Genomic DNA, 15,357 nt, shown 5'->3' with positions numbered 1-15,357 from the left:
GGATAACGGAAGATGCGCAAATAATTAATTGCGTTAATTTCTAAGAAATTACGTGATACCTTAAGAAATTATTTCATCGATTCGAGCTATCAATTTCAATTATTCCACCGCGCCTACCGATTAAAGTATTGTGTAAACTCTGGAGTGGACGTGAATACAGAAATGCACTGAACCGCATGTTCCCAATGCCACTGATTATGACCGTCGTCATCATCATCATCATCAACCATCGTCAATCTCGCGGCCTTGCGATGCCACAAATCCACCTCCCACGAGCTCGCCTCGCCGCTCCGTCTCCGCGCTGTGGCCGGCCTCTCGGGGCTGGGCGTTCCCTCCTTTGTGATGCACGCAACGCAACCTTCAATTCTGTCGATGTTTGTTGTTGTTGTTCGACAACCTGCTGAGCGGTGGCCCTGGGCCCCTGGGAGCGTTGGCAACTTGCGGCTCGGAAGCCGCGTGCGGTGGCTCATTAAGGACCGCTTCGTCGTGGCGTCGTTCATGAAGGACCCCGCCGTCTCGTGTTCACCACGGTGCATTGCGGCTCTTGAAATGTTGATGTTATTTGTTTTGTTTTACCAAACTGGAAAAAAAAAATGTCTTGTTATTTTGGTTTCCGATCCTTAACCCGGCCCAACCTTACCGCAATGCACGTACAATAATTAAACAATCGTTATTACCGCTGTCCCCCATTACTCATTGGCTCAGACCAAGTATTTAACTCGATGGTGCCACCATAGATGGCATGGTTGTGGTATCGGTCTTATCAAATGAGAGCGGTTATCACACGATTGAATTTGAATAGCCAAATCATAGAATTCTGGACCACTAATTTTCAAATACAAAAAAAACGAAAGAGTCCATGTTACCGCTGCAGTACAATGACAGAGTTTGTACGAACTGGCCATCGCCGCCGTGATGTAATGCGTGCGCGGCAGGCAATGGGCAGGAGCAGTGGCGCAACGGCGCAGTGGGGGGGAGGAGGGTTCCTATCGCGCTTGGAAACCTGAGGTTTGATTCCCGGCTATGTGCTGACAACAGCGGCGAGAGGATGGGGAAGGATTAGCCCTGGAACCTATCCTGACCACCCCAAGATGCGGTTGATGCGCTGAACCCGGCCCAACGGAGGCGCGCTTTTAGCCGCTTGTCGCAGAGGTTCGCGGTTTGACCCACAGCGGCTGCTCTGATTAATGCTGCAGGTGTAACAACAAAAAACCACCACGCGCCGTCTGCTTCACGGTGGGCGTTAAAGATCCAGTGACGCCATTCGCGCCATTGTGTGCCGGCGTCATGATGTGGCAAAATGTACCAAATTGGAACAACAACAAAAATACCCGCAAATTCCTTAACTGGGATTTCGCATCGCAATCACCGCCCCCTCGCCCCCACTATTACGAACACTTGGCAGGATCCTCTTTTTAAAAAATCACGAGACTCAGTGAGGCATTCCCCGTGTAAATAAGCGGAACAATGATAATAACAACAACAAAACAATAACAATGGTCAAACGACAACAACAACAAGAACAACCTCCACAACTCGCTGCAGTGGGGAAGACCCCTCGTGCGTCCGCTGATCGTCGACAAAACGCGCCGTGCGGTACACGCGCGCGCCAAACGACGCGCGCGCGTGCCACACGACGCACGCGCGCGCGCACGCACACGCGCGCGCACCACCACGGTGGCAAGCGCGGGCAACCGCACACCGCGGGTGAACTCCTCCGCCGAAATGAGGCCGAGTCGGGGCGCTTACCAACTTTGAGCTCCTGGCCGAACACCGTCTTCTCACCCAGCGCCGAGCAATTCCAGCGGCCGAATCGGAACTGGTGCTGGCACTCGCTGATTCCCAGCTGCGCGCCCTCGCCGATCACGATGATCGCGTCCGGACGGCTCTGGCACAGTGCCCGCTGCCGTGGCGCCAGTCCCGGGATCTTGTTGCAGATGATGTTCGCGCCCAGTGCCATGACCGTGGAAAGTGCCCTGCGGCGATCGGTCAAGGCAGGCGGGCGGGACGGACGCACGGACGGACAGAACACGCGGCGTGATGTTTGATGGTGCATTCTTGAAATGATTCATTCGTTCATTACATGTTTCGTTCGTTCACAAGGCGTGCGGGGTTAGGGTGCAGCCCTGTGAATGCTCGATCACTGGAGGGTGTTCTCGCGAGACAGTCGAGAGCGAGGCGTTGGCAACCTGCAGCTACGGAGCCGCACGCGGTGGCTCTTTAAGGAGCGCATCGTGACCCGTTATGTATTAAGTCGCCACCGCCGTCTCGTATTCACCACACAGTGCTTTGGCGGCTTTTGAAATATTGAGGTTTAATTTTTTTACCGATTTCGAAAATAAAAAATATCGGTAGCCGGCCCCTGATCTCGTGGGTCAGACGTCCCGCGAGAGATGCCCACACACTTTACCCCGACCACACGGGACCTGGCGATCAACTAGCTGTGGTTGCACCCAGTCATGCATACACACACACACAGTATATATATATACTGTGTGTGTGTATATATATACTGTGTGTATGCCGCACCGGGAGATCGAAGTCGGAGATATTTGAATTGCGACTTCCAATGTTGCCAGCCATTCCCACCACCGCATCAGCATCGCCTGGTGCAGAAGGCAATTGACAAAAGGGCAATGCGTTTGGAAAGCCGGTCATGAACCTATATCGTGCAGAATACCGTCGACGCGACGGCTAGAGGACGTTGTAGTAGACGTGGTACTGACGAGGAGAGGGGAACCAACAATCGAGAGAAACACGTCGATGGACATGGAAGCACCAGGGTGGAGACCGAGAGGAAGGCATCGACAGCATCATCGTGATAGGTGGTTCCGAGCGGTGATGATGAATGACTTTGGGGCGGACGTGGAGATGATGGCCCAGTACACGAATGAGTGGAGAAAAGAGGGGCAGGAAGAAGGAGGAGCGTAAGCATAGCAGCGAGCGGACTTCGTAAACAGAACCTAGGCAATTCGTCACGAGTACAGCACACCACCGGTGTGTTGGAGAGCAAAGCCACAACATTTACAATTTGAGTACGACGTCTCGCCAGTAATTACAACTAGCTTCATCAGGTGACAGACATATGTGGCTTGGCTCTCCAACACACCGGTGTGCTGTACTCGTGACGAATTGGCTACGTTCTGTTTACGTGACAACCCTGACCAATTGGCTGTGTAGGGTAGTGGCGGGTTTAACGACACATTTAGATATTTACGCGATCTAACCATTCAAAAAACCTATTATGGCATGATATTGTTCGCGAAAGCCGACTACGTGTTAAACTTCATTTATTCCTTGACTTGAAGCTTTCGTGACTTCAAAAATTCATATTCTGTGGGTCTTTCGGTAAAGTCATGGAGGTAGAAAAATAAAAAATATATACATTTTTCTATCTACGTGACTTTACCGAAAGAACCAAAGAGTATGGATTCCTGCAGTCACGAAAGCGTCAAATCGATATGAATTTATTCCATTCGCACTTAACGCTCTTCCGCCTAGAACGAGGGGTGGGCCACGAGTTCGCATTGAGTATCTTATGCACATCATGCGCGCTTCTCCACTGGAGACAAAGTCAAGAAGGCGAGTGGCATGTCGTGCCATGAGTCAATTCTTTGCCTCGCTCGTCGTGTGCATGGTTTCCACACTCGGGCTGTCAAACAGCGAATCCACGTGTTGCCTCCTCTGTTGCTTATGGATTTATTTTGGTGATTTCGAAAAGTTTTTTGGTTTGGCCATGTTTGTTTGTTGTAGTACAGAGTTAGAATGATGGCTTTAATCTAAGTTGAATTGTGGTTGTTCTTGCTGTTTGACTTGCATCCCAGTGAGATTTTTGCACAGCGTTGGTGTAAGGTGCTTTTTTTCTGGAAGACTTTGCAGTTTTTTCCCAGATTTTTCTGTTCGCGCATAGTCACTTTAAGATGTTCCTTGTTCATGTTTTTTGTTTGTTGCGGTTGCACCAGATTCAAGAGCCGAATGGCTCACCTAATGAATGAAACTGAAAAAACTTAAACTGTTGCAGGGACTTGAGATGCGGTTGTATTTCCTACGCTCCGTCTGCATATACGTAATATAAATACACACACACACACATATATCCGCGTAATTGACAAGCGTTAAAATGAGATACTCAAATAGTTGGCGATGTGCTGACGGAAGAGATACCTCGCAGCGACGTTGCGTAGCGAGGGGTAAAATGGTTCAGGAACATTGTCAAACGCGCCGACACCGCCTTCTCCTGATTACAAGACACTCGTCTCTTTGAATCTCCACTATTTTAAAGGCAAACGACGTCTTGGGTTGCGTCTCATAATGCGGCACGTGGGGGTTGATGTGACCAGATTTGAACTTTTTTTTTACACCTGGCGCATGTTTGTTTGCGTGCCTCGTGTTCCCAGAGAGTGTTGTACTTTACTTACAGGCACCGTGATTTACGCATCGTGTTCCCGAGCGTGTTAGAACCCAGAGCGTGTTAGAACCGAGAGCGTGTTAGAACCCAGAGCGTGTTAGAACCCAGAGCGTGTTAGAACCCAGAGCGTGTTAGAACCCAGAGCGTGTTAGAACCCAGAGCGTGCGGCACTATACTTACACGAAACCGTTATCTACGACAACGCGCCGTTAGTCCCGTCGTGCGGGCATAAGCTCAATAGATGGGTGCGCTTGTTCGCGAAATACGTTGAATAACCGATTGCAGTCCTAACTGTGCGATTTTACTGGACATCTGTGATAAAGAGCTTCATAGCTCATCGGATTTCCCCAGGATAAATAAAGATTCTGTGCACCGTATCATCTACGGAGTAGACATGCGCATGCGCAATACAATGATTTTGTTTACAAATACACGTGGAACATTTATGAGCAATTGTATTACTATCATTACAAGCTTTGAATAATTGTAACCAAACAAAAACCACACGCGTGAATTTGTGAACTTTTACGACAATGTGTGTAGAGGCCTTTAATTAGTGTAATTGGCCACATATATGTGTGTGTATACACAGACAAAGATCACCCAGTATAGCCTTTACAGACTCGTGGGGCAAATGCTGTTAGCGAGCACCTATGAAGGCCGGAACGGCGCTGTATATTTAAAATAAAGACAAAGATCTGCCATATAGCCTGATCAGACTGTTGGGGCAAGTGCTGTTAGCGAGCATCTATGTAGACCGCACGGCACACGAGGGGGTGGATGGTCAACACCACGTCCGGCCGCCTTTGTCTCCCGAGTGGCGATGTTTACACACCGCACCGGGTACGCATTTGAGGCTGAGTCGACTTAGGGGAGGCTCAGGACCGGTTCAGAAAATCGTGACTGGTGTTGGCCACGAGCGGGAATGAGACTCGGGTCGTCTGTTGCGTAGCGTAGCACAGCGCGCTAACCACTACACTACCGCTCCCCTTACATATATACGCACACACAAACACGCAAACCATGTATGCGCGCGCGCGCGTGTGTATATATATATAAATGCACACACGATATGATAACCAAGTTTGATTCCCAGCCACGGCTAACACCAGTGACGAATTGTATCTGACCCGTTACCAAGTATGGTTAAACAACTCATCTGTATATACTGCGACGGCGTGGTCGGGACTTTCACGCCAGCAGTGGATTGACACGTGGGGTTTTTTTTTTCTGCGCATTAATATTATTAATTTTAAACGTTGTTTACGCATAGCTATGAGTGTATATGTATTTATATACATACATACACACACGCGCGCCGCGGCTCAGCCACGCGTTAAATGTGATTACCGTTAAGTTAAACATTAAACGCAAACATTGCACATTGTCCATCAAGTCTCGGCTGGGGATGTATTTAATTGTATAGGTCAGTAGGTCAAACGGAGCGTTCTCTTGTAGACCGGAACAATGGACGTAACGGGCGAATTAATGAATTTGAATGATTCTGTAAAAAGAAGCAATTCACGGCGCCTTGTCAATGAGTTCCCTGCTGCATGGAGGCCTTTGGCGGACCCGGATTGCAACAAACATTGCCATTAAAACGACGTTACGCCGTTCAAAAATGTTACGCACAATACAGGTGTTTTGGGTTACATCGCGTAAGTATAGATGCGTCGTAACCCGCCACCACCCGACGCAGATCCATCAGTGAGGTTTGTCACGTAAACACAACGCGCCAGCTACTTACGACTTCAGCCCACCGTTGTGTTGGAGAGTAAACCCACAACGTTTACAATGTGAGAGTATCGTGACGTTTCGCCGGCGATTCTTGTGGGTTTACTCTCCAACACACCGGTGGGCTGAAGCAGCAACTAACTGGCACGTTTAGTTCACGTGACAAACCTTACTGGTTGGCTGTGTCGGGTGGTCGCGGGGTACGACACATTCATACTTATGCCATCTAACCCAAAACACTTTTTTACGCATAATATTGGTAGCGAAAGCCTACGCGTCAAACTGTTATGCATTTTACAATCCTACACCTAAACGGTTTCATTTGCAACGTCGTCGAACGCTGACTCGGCAGTTCACGTTGCAATTTCGGTGCATTCAACGGGACGTGGAGCGCGTGGGCAGTGGTTAGCAGCGCGACGCCACGACTAACATCAGCGGCGAGCGGCATCTGAACCCGTCGCTTTGCCACGATCATCCAGCGGTGGACGACATCGACACAGGGCCGCATGCGTCGTTGTGTCGAGCGCGGAGCGGTGACGCGGTGGTTGACCCATTGCGCTGTGAACGGGGCCACTCGAGTTCCATGCCGGGGCCACGGCTATCATCAGCCACGAGTGATATTTGAACTCGTCCTTGACCGATTATTCACGAACACCTTCCCTCGCCGGCACCGGTGAAGCTGGAGTATGGTCCAATAACCTCCATGGCTGCTCGGGACGTGGGGAGACCTGCACCATGATGACCAATGACTAAACGTGTGTATGATTGCAGTGCTTGCATGTGTATATATGTGTGTGTGTAATTGTTGCAATGGTTATACTGTGGGTGACTTTACAAAGTGAGATTCAGAATCGCACGCCAGCAAATCACATTCAGTCCGTCTGGGATGTGGTAGCGCGCTAATCAGGACAACAATAACACGCAAACTCAACACATTCACCTTACAATAAAAACAATATAACACACGATATACAATTACTACAATATATAATCGCCTACGTTCCGTGAAATAAAGAAGCGTTGCCCGAAACGTTGCCTATTACGGTATATATTTATTTAAGGCCACACTGCTATTGAGGAATGCGTCTGAATTGTGTTTGTGTGCACTCCGCTTGCCAACGCAGCTGCAGCGGCACAGAAAATAATTCAATTACCCAAGACGCGTGTTTGTTTATTCACTATACGGCAGCTCAGTATATTATTTGCATGCCTGTTTTTTTTTTGTTCGTTTAAGTGGGTTGCTTGTGTTGCCTCCGAAACGTCGTGATTTTTATTTTATTTTTATTTTACTTGTATTAATTCTAATTTTAATTTTTTACCTACGTGACTTTACCGAAAAAACCTAAGAATATGAATCCTTGCAGTCACGAAAGCTTCAAATCTAGAATTAAGTGGAGAGCGTTGGCTCAGTGGTTCGCTCGCTGCACAGGGCTACGTGGATGAACCCCCGGCCACGGTTAGCATGAACAACACGTTCAACACACACACACAACGCACATACAACACACACACACAATACACATACAACACACACACAGAGACAAAGATCCTCCGTAAAGACTTAGCAGACTGTTGGGGCAAGTGCTGTTAGCGAGCACCTATGAAGGACGGCACGGCACACGAGGGGGTGGGTGGCTAACACCTGGCCCGACCGCCTTTGTTTCCCCAGTGGCGATGTTTACACACCACACCAGGTACTCATTTGAGGCTGAGTCGACCTAGGGGAGGCCCAGGACCGGTTCAAATATTCGCTATCACTGATGTTAGCCGCGAACGGGAATTGAACTCGGGTCGCCGGATGCGTAGCGCTAACCACTTACACTACCGTCCCCACACATAAACACACAACACACACACACATGCATACAACACACACACACGTACAACACACACATACATACAACGCATATACATACAACACATACATCACACACATAAACACACACACATGCTTACAACACATACATACATACAACACACACACACGCATACAACACACACACACATACAACACACACACGTACAACACACACATACATACAACACACACACAACACACACACATGCATACAACACACACATACATACAACACACACATGCATACAACACACACATACATACAACACACACACATGCATACAACACACACTTATATGCATCACACACATGCATACAACACACATACATACAACACACATGCATACAACACACATACAACACACACATGCATACAACACACACATACATACAGCACACACATACATACAACAAACACACGTACAACACACGTACAACACATACAACACACACATACATACAACACACATACATACAACACACATACATACAACACACACATACATACAACACACACACACATACAACACACATACAGCACACATGCATACGTGCAACACACATACATACATACATACAACACACGTACACACAACACACACACGTGCATTAAACAACACACACACACACACGCGCATTAAACAACACACAACACACACACGTGCACACACCGAGTCAGCGTGCCGGCTCCCCGTGTTCCGTGCGGCGGAGACGCATTCCGCGCAGGTGAATCGGGGCGTTTTAATCACCGCGACTTGAGTGGCGTTTGTTTTTTTGTTTGAGAGAGAGGAAGAGAGAGAGGGGGGGGTCAGAAGAAGATGCCTTACGAGACGACGGAGCTCTTCATTCCGCCCTCTCATTAAGGGACACTCCGAGGAGGGAGTTTTCAAGTATCGATCCCAGCACCTTTCGGTTGTGTCACTCTCTGTTCCTCCGAGTGGCTCTACCCACGCGGCGTCGGTCACGGTGCCAAGAGCGGCGTGCTCGAGAACGGCTCGCGGAAGCAGGATTCACGGAAGTTATTTTGGAGATAAAACTTGATTCGAAGCTTTCGTCACTGCAGGGATTACTCGTTGGTTCTTTCGGTAAAGTCACGTAGAAAGAAAATAAATTAAATAATAGAGTACGACGTTTCGATTGCAACACAAGCAGTCGTCATCAGGTAGAACTAAATTTGAGCGAGAGAGAAAGACAAAACACAGACACGGAGACACACAAACAGACACACAAGCAGAGAAAGAGAGAGAGACAGCACAGAGACACACTGAAAGATACACACAACATAGACACACAGAGGGAGACCCCTTTCCAAAGTGAGCGTGTTTTTGCACGCACGTCTTCTCCTTGCGAGCTCGATCATTTTACGTTCATTCTCTCCCAAATTTCGCTGCGTCGTCCCGAGACCAAGAATCCAGTTGGGGCCCTAGGTAGTAGCAGCGCAACCTCTCGGCGTGCTATGGAGAACGGCGCCACGGAAGCGGATATCACAGAACTTCTTGTGAGATGCCTCCACGTGACCTATATAATGTATCCATTCACACACCGGGCAGCGCGTCGCTTCGTACACTTCATAGACACTTCCTCCTTCTTAAATAACCTCAGCGTCATTACATCATGCTCACTCCGCCGTGCCTGCAGCTGTAATGAATTGATGACCTATTGGGCGCGATTGCGTCGTTACACATGGCACGCGAGCGAATCTGCCCAACAACCACGGCTGATATCCGTGCTTCGATGAAGCCACGTGAACGCCTTGCGAGAGAGAGAATGAGAGGAGAGGGAGTTCACGTGAACCTGGCTACTGGTCGTTCGTGTCGCGAGACAGCACGAAGTTTGATCGCTTTGCCGTATCGATGTGCGGAAGGAACGACGCTGCTTAAACTGCCGCTGCTGCTGCTCCAGTCATTCAATTCAACCTTCGTTTCTTTCCGACGGCCAATTATGTAAATGTCCCTCCTTGGCGCGGGCCCAAATTCGCATTCCTCCCCGTTATCTCGAGATGCAACTGGATATGCGGCTACCTGCATGCGTGCGCGCGCGCCAAGGCATGAGCCAACTTCCATTGCGAAAAGATCTAAAGAATGCGACCAACCACCACCACCACCACGACTACATTGGCGGCGGCGATGATGATGATGATGTGTATATCGCAGTTCAATCCGACATGCATCCTGGTTGCAATAAATTAAACTGAATCGCCCTCTTGAAAATCATACCACCCCCCCCCCTTACCTCCACCGCCCCCCCCCCCCTCTGCTCTCTCAACCACCTCGCCACTGTACATGAGTCGAGTCGAGGCGTTCGAATACCAAAGCGGTCACCTGTAGCCGACGGCTTTAGGGCGCGTTGCGTGTCTCCGTGTCTCCGCTTTCATTGCGCAACGCTGCCTCTGGGACCGATTCTTAGAATTGACAAATACGCTTTTTCTTTTTCTCTTTTTCTCGAATGCTTTTTTCGTCTTTCCAACTTAAGTCGCAAACGTTCACGCGCGGGGCACTGCTCCATCCGCCTAGCCGTGATTTTAGCGCGACGAGAACGCGAGCCGCGTTCCCCATCTTCGTGCGGCTCGCGTTTGCGGAGAGCAGGAGCCGAAATGTTACATCGAGGTGCCCTGATGGGCCAGATGATGCCTGCTCCAGGAGGAGTAGCGGTATGGCGACTCGTCGCCGTGATGATTGTGATGGTTGTGATGATTGTGATGATTGTGACGACGATGATGATTGTGATGACTGTGATGATGCCTCCCTCCTGAGTATTTATGTCCTCGTTAAAACGGACTCGATTAAAATCACTCACGTTTGGGCGCGAATGTCATTTGACAACATCGTTGCTGTCGTTATTATTACGTGTGTTTTTTGTTATTGAATTATGTTGATTGTGAAATAATTCGATTTCGTCCGCCGACCGAGTTCCCCATTAAAACAAAAAGAGAGAGAGAGATTCTTAGCTCAACGGGCTTTACTCTGGAAACAAACTTCTCATTCTGATGTGTGAATGAGCCGGTTGAGTCTATGTCTACATGTCCCACGGTTCTGTTCCGGGCTGTGACCACAGTCTCCACGCACTCCAGCAGAGATTGTAATTTTTCATGTGTGCATCATCATCATCATCATCTTCAGGTATCCATAGCTGCTGCTGCTGATGCAATGTGCGGACAAAGCGGTTTCTGGGGTTCCTGGCCCCGTGAGCTTCACGGACGATCGAACCCAGCGATATTGTGCGTCGTTTGTTTGAAAATATCATTAATCAAGACAATAATTAATTGATATCATTCGGGATTAAAGCGTACATTTTTAGAAAACTATATAAAATCGATGCGTACGCACGACTTGTTAACTGAAAACATTCCACGTCCAATTGGTGGCCACTTTCCGTTCACTTCTCAAGCTACTCGCTGCGCGACTTCGCTGTGACCTCAACAGATTTACTCCGAACGCGCTCCGAAACCCGTCGGATCTCTGAAGCACGCTGACTCCGGCAAGCTGCGAGCTCGGTTGCTTTCTACCGCGAACACTGCGAGACCGCCGGCGAAGAGCCTCACGCCGTCCACTCGCGATGCGAGGTCGCCGGATGTGGGACAGCAGTTGGTACAGCAGTGGATTCTTGAATCTATTTTGTGCAGAGTTTTGAGCGTCGCACTCTTGCGTAACAATGCGTGCAGCAGTTGCACAGTTATATATACACACACATTCGTTAATGCCGCTTTCTTAAAAAGTAAAATATCTATAATAGGCGACGTTTTGGGTCATGGACCTCCTTCATAGCACACGATGTATCCATACGTATATATGTATAATCAACTTGACAGTCGTAGGGTTTCTACGGGCACTCCCATTTATTCTCACGTAAGCCCGAACGCTCATTAACGAGACTCATCCAAACATCCAAATCTTGGCGGCACCTTCCAAAAACAAGAGTCCTGAGACTCAGCGAGGTATTCGTTTGGACACTTTCTGGACAGTCACCCTGTGCACACTGGTCAGCGCATCGCGTGATGGACCAGCTACCTGGGTTCGATTCTCGGACTCGATTAATAACAGAAGCGCTCTCCTGTCCCCCCTTTAAACCCCTCTCCCTTTAACACGCGCTGACTAGCCCGGCGAAGTATAGTCAAACACCCCTCCCCCGCTCCCGCCACGACCGACAGAGGTGTACATTCTACTGTCATTCATATCAGGTATCATCAGCTTCTTTATGGGCAAATCGCAGGCGTTTCCTGCAGGGCCATGGAAGTTAACGAGACCGCGCGGGCGCGCGAGGCCGCTCAGTGATGTGGTCAGTGAATGTTGACGTTATCTCAACGAGTTGGGATAAGGAGGGTGGTTGCAAAAAAAAGGTGGGTGGGGTGGTGGGGCGAGAGAGAGAGAGAGAGACACGGGAGGGTGGTGTGGGGCGTGGAGTTGGGTGGCATGATGGCAGCAGGCACTCGGGTGTTGATCTCCGAGGGCAGGTTTCGGGCGTGCAGGTGAAAGTCGGCGGGGCCCGCGTGCACGCGCGCGTGCATTAGGCTCATTAGCGGGGTGTTACGCGCCGTGCTAATCGCTTTAATTGCTGTTAACTATCCGGGCGATGTCCACATTTGTGAGGTTGGTGGCAAAGAAAAGTTACGACGTCCTGAATGACATTCTTTTTGACTGTTACAATTTTAGACTTTGTTTTAATTGACTTCAAATGCGTGGTTTGACGATGTATTGCACACGGAGGACATACAGGCACGGCTATTCACGACGTCCCATTGTTAGCGATATGGGGCATTGGTTGGCATCTCGATTTCGCTCAAAGTAATTGACGAAAAATGATACACTGTGGTACAGAGTTAGCGATTGGGTCTGTTAGCATGCGCCGTGTTCTAGCGACCTCACTGATGTCGGTATAGTTAAGTCGAGACACGCACACAAACAATGTCCACTTCTCGCAGGAGGAAACCTTCAATCGACACATGCCAATATCACATTTTCACAATGGCTCAGGCGACATAACTCGCGCCGAACTCGCTAGAGTCGACGTGAATCGTGCGCATGTGAAATAACTCAACCGTGTGTTGAGAGTGTCTGGACTGCATGGTCAAAACCACAGCGCACAGCGAAATAGAACATGGGCGAGAGTGAAGGGAGGAGGGGGGTTCCTACCCATCGCGAACGAGCTGAAAGAAAGTCGATAAGGGAGAAAAAGAACATCGGATGAAAGGTTGATGATGAACACGGTAAGCACCGGAACCGAGACAGAGACGCAGGGTCCACAGTGGCTGAACGAGGATTTGAAGGATCGTGGAGTGGACGCGGAGGTTGATGGCCCACAATCAGGAATGAGTGGAGACAGCAGAGCAGGAAGGCAGCACAGACCACCAGCCACGAAGCGGTGCCGTGACCAAGACGAGTAAACACAGCAGCCTGCAGACTTTTCGGCTTCAAAGCCTCCCTTGACGATCTTCACACCGACGCGTTCCGATTCATTTATTAGACATCATCATCATCATCATCGCCGCAGTGGCGCAGACGTCGCGTTAATGAGCGCGGTCGCCTGTGCCCGCAGACGCCGCGTCATCGCAGGCTCCGCGTCACAACACCGCGCAACGAGTCCGCGTTTTAAACGAAAATCGAGCTCTTACCCGATACGAAAATAGAAGACCGCAACAGTCAGGAGGCAATGCAGTATCCAGCGGCTGATGCGCGCATACATGATGCTGTCCGTGTCGCCGACTCGCCTCGCGCTTGGCAGTTCGCGGTGTGTGCGCGCGCAACGGGTCGACTGCTGATACGAGTTGAGCGTCCGAGGTGTCTTGATGCTTGCTTGCTTGCTGCTTGCTGCTGATAATGATGCAGCCGGGGTGGGTTGTCTCTCGTTGTGCTGCTGAGGCGCGACTGTGTCCCGGTTCAGTCACGCAGCTCGGCGCTGCTCAAACAGTTTTCGTCCCTCGGTGGAGAGAGAGAGAGAGAGATCGTTCTTCTGTCGTCTCCTCCACGCGCGGTCTCCGCATGACTCGCTGATTGTCGCCCCGGATCTTTCGTCCGACGTGATCCGCATTCGGGCTGCAGATGCCGCAGCAGAAGCCGCGGCCTCGTATATATAGAGACAAGCGTGCGCGCGCGCGCGCAAAAGCGCTGATGTAACTTTGTTAATAGTTTTATTTCGCTCGTTTTGTAATGCCACCACTACCACCACCACCACTACTACCACCACCCACCATCACCACCCACCGCACCCCCGCCACCACCCCCCCCACCTTCTTTCTTCTACGTCTTGATTTTTCTTATTTTTTTTTCCTACTTATTATTCGTCCTCGCCGTCTCTCGGCCCGGTGTCTAATAGCTAAACCGTGGCGCGCGCAAAAAACCGCAAAGCCGCGATTGACATTTGTTCTGAGTGGAGTAATTGTGTAAGTGAGCGAGTGTGTAGGTGAGTGTGTGTGTGTCTGTCTGTGTGTGTGTCTGTCCGTGTGTGTGTATCTCTGTGTGTGTGTCCGTGCGCGCGCACGTGGCCAGGTTAATGCGCGCGTGTCCGCGTGTTGGGGGGCGCGCAGGAGAGCGAGCGAGCGAGAGCGACTATATCATCATCATCATCGCTGGCTGTGCGCGCGCGGTGTGTCTGGGCGTGCACCTCAACAGTTGCTCCCGTCAACTCCCTCCCTCGCTCTCTCTCCTCTTCCCCTACCTTCCCCTCCCCACCGCAGCCAAACCACCTGTCAGAGTCGAGAGTGAAGGGGTGGGTGGGTGGGTGAGCGAGCGAGCGATCGAGCGAAAGGGTGGGGGAATTCAGTATCAGCGCAAAAGCGCTGACCACAGTACAGCACGCGTCTCACGAGCCGTCCCGTGAACTACTCGTGCTCCCTCTCCGAGGAGGATGAAACGTTTGCGTCTCTCGTGGTCGACTAAGCCTCGACCGAATGGTCCGGGAGAGAAGCGCACGGCCGCCTTCTGTACGGAGTTGTGCACGTTCCCTTTGCTTGTAAGCCTGAGGCTTCTCCGGGTTCCTTTTCTAATCGCCAAAAAATAAAAAATAAACGCATCGTGAATTATACAAACACGCTAATTGCGGAACCCCTCCTGAAAACCGGTCTTGAGACTCGGCGCGGTCTGTGTTCTGGCTCGCGGTGATCGAGCACGACCTGCTGCTCAGTGCTCACCACCGCGGAACAATCTGCCGATCCGTGATTTTGTTTTGATTTTGTTTTGTTCTTCGCTTTGTCCGAATGCGCTCTTCGTATACGCTCGCTTTGCACACCTCGGATGCTTATTCGCATGTTGTACATTGTGTTGGGGAGGCAGTGGGCCCAGTGCTTCGTGCGATGTGCTATGAGCCCAGACCTACCCAAGTTCGATTCCAGACCATGGCTTTAGTATCGGTGGCGAGCGATGTC

The 15,357-nt window shown here is 50.2% G+C and overlaps 1 protein-coding gene across 1 annotated transcript in view; it reads right to left on the bottom strand.

Moving 5' to 3' along the window:
- LOC144944356 (protein Wnt-7b-like) overlaps positions 1 to 14,180 on the bottom strand; it is a 30,115-nt gene extending 15,935 nt beyond the window's left edge. The window contains exons 1-2 of the mRNA XM_078872458.1: positions 13,609 to 14,180; positions 1,750 to 1,976 (exon numbers count right to left, since the gene is read on the bottom strand). Coding sequence (XP_078728584.1) covers positions 1,750 to 1,976; positions 13,609 to 13,679 — 298 coding nt within the window. The 5' untranslated portion in view covers positions 13,680 to 14,180. The remainder of the gene's footprint in view (positions 1 to 1,749; positions 1,977 to 13,608) is intronic.
- Positions 14,181 to 15,357: the final 1,177 nt, after the last annotated feature.

Source organism: Lampetra fluviatilis, chromosome 34 (assembly GCF_964198595.1).
Source record: "Lampetra fluviatilis chromosome 34, kcLamFluv1.1, whole genome shotgun sequence".
In the NCBI taxonomy this organism is placed as follows: Eukaryota; Metazoa; Chordata; class Hyperoartia; order Petromyzontiformes; family Petromyzontidae; genus Lampetra; species Lampetra fluviatilis.
The sequence above is the reverse complement of the archived record's forward strand: the minus strand, read 5'-3'. Positions and strand labels throughout refer to the sequence as shown.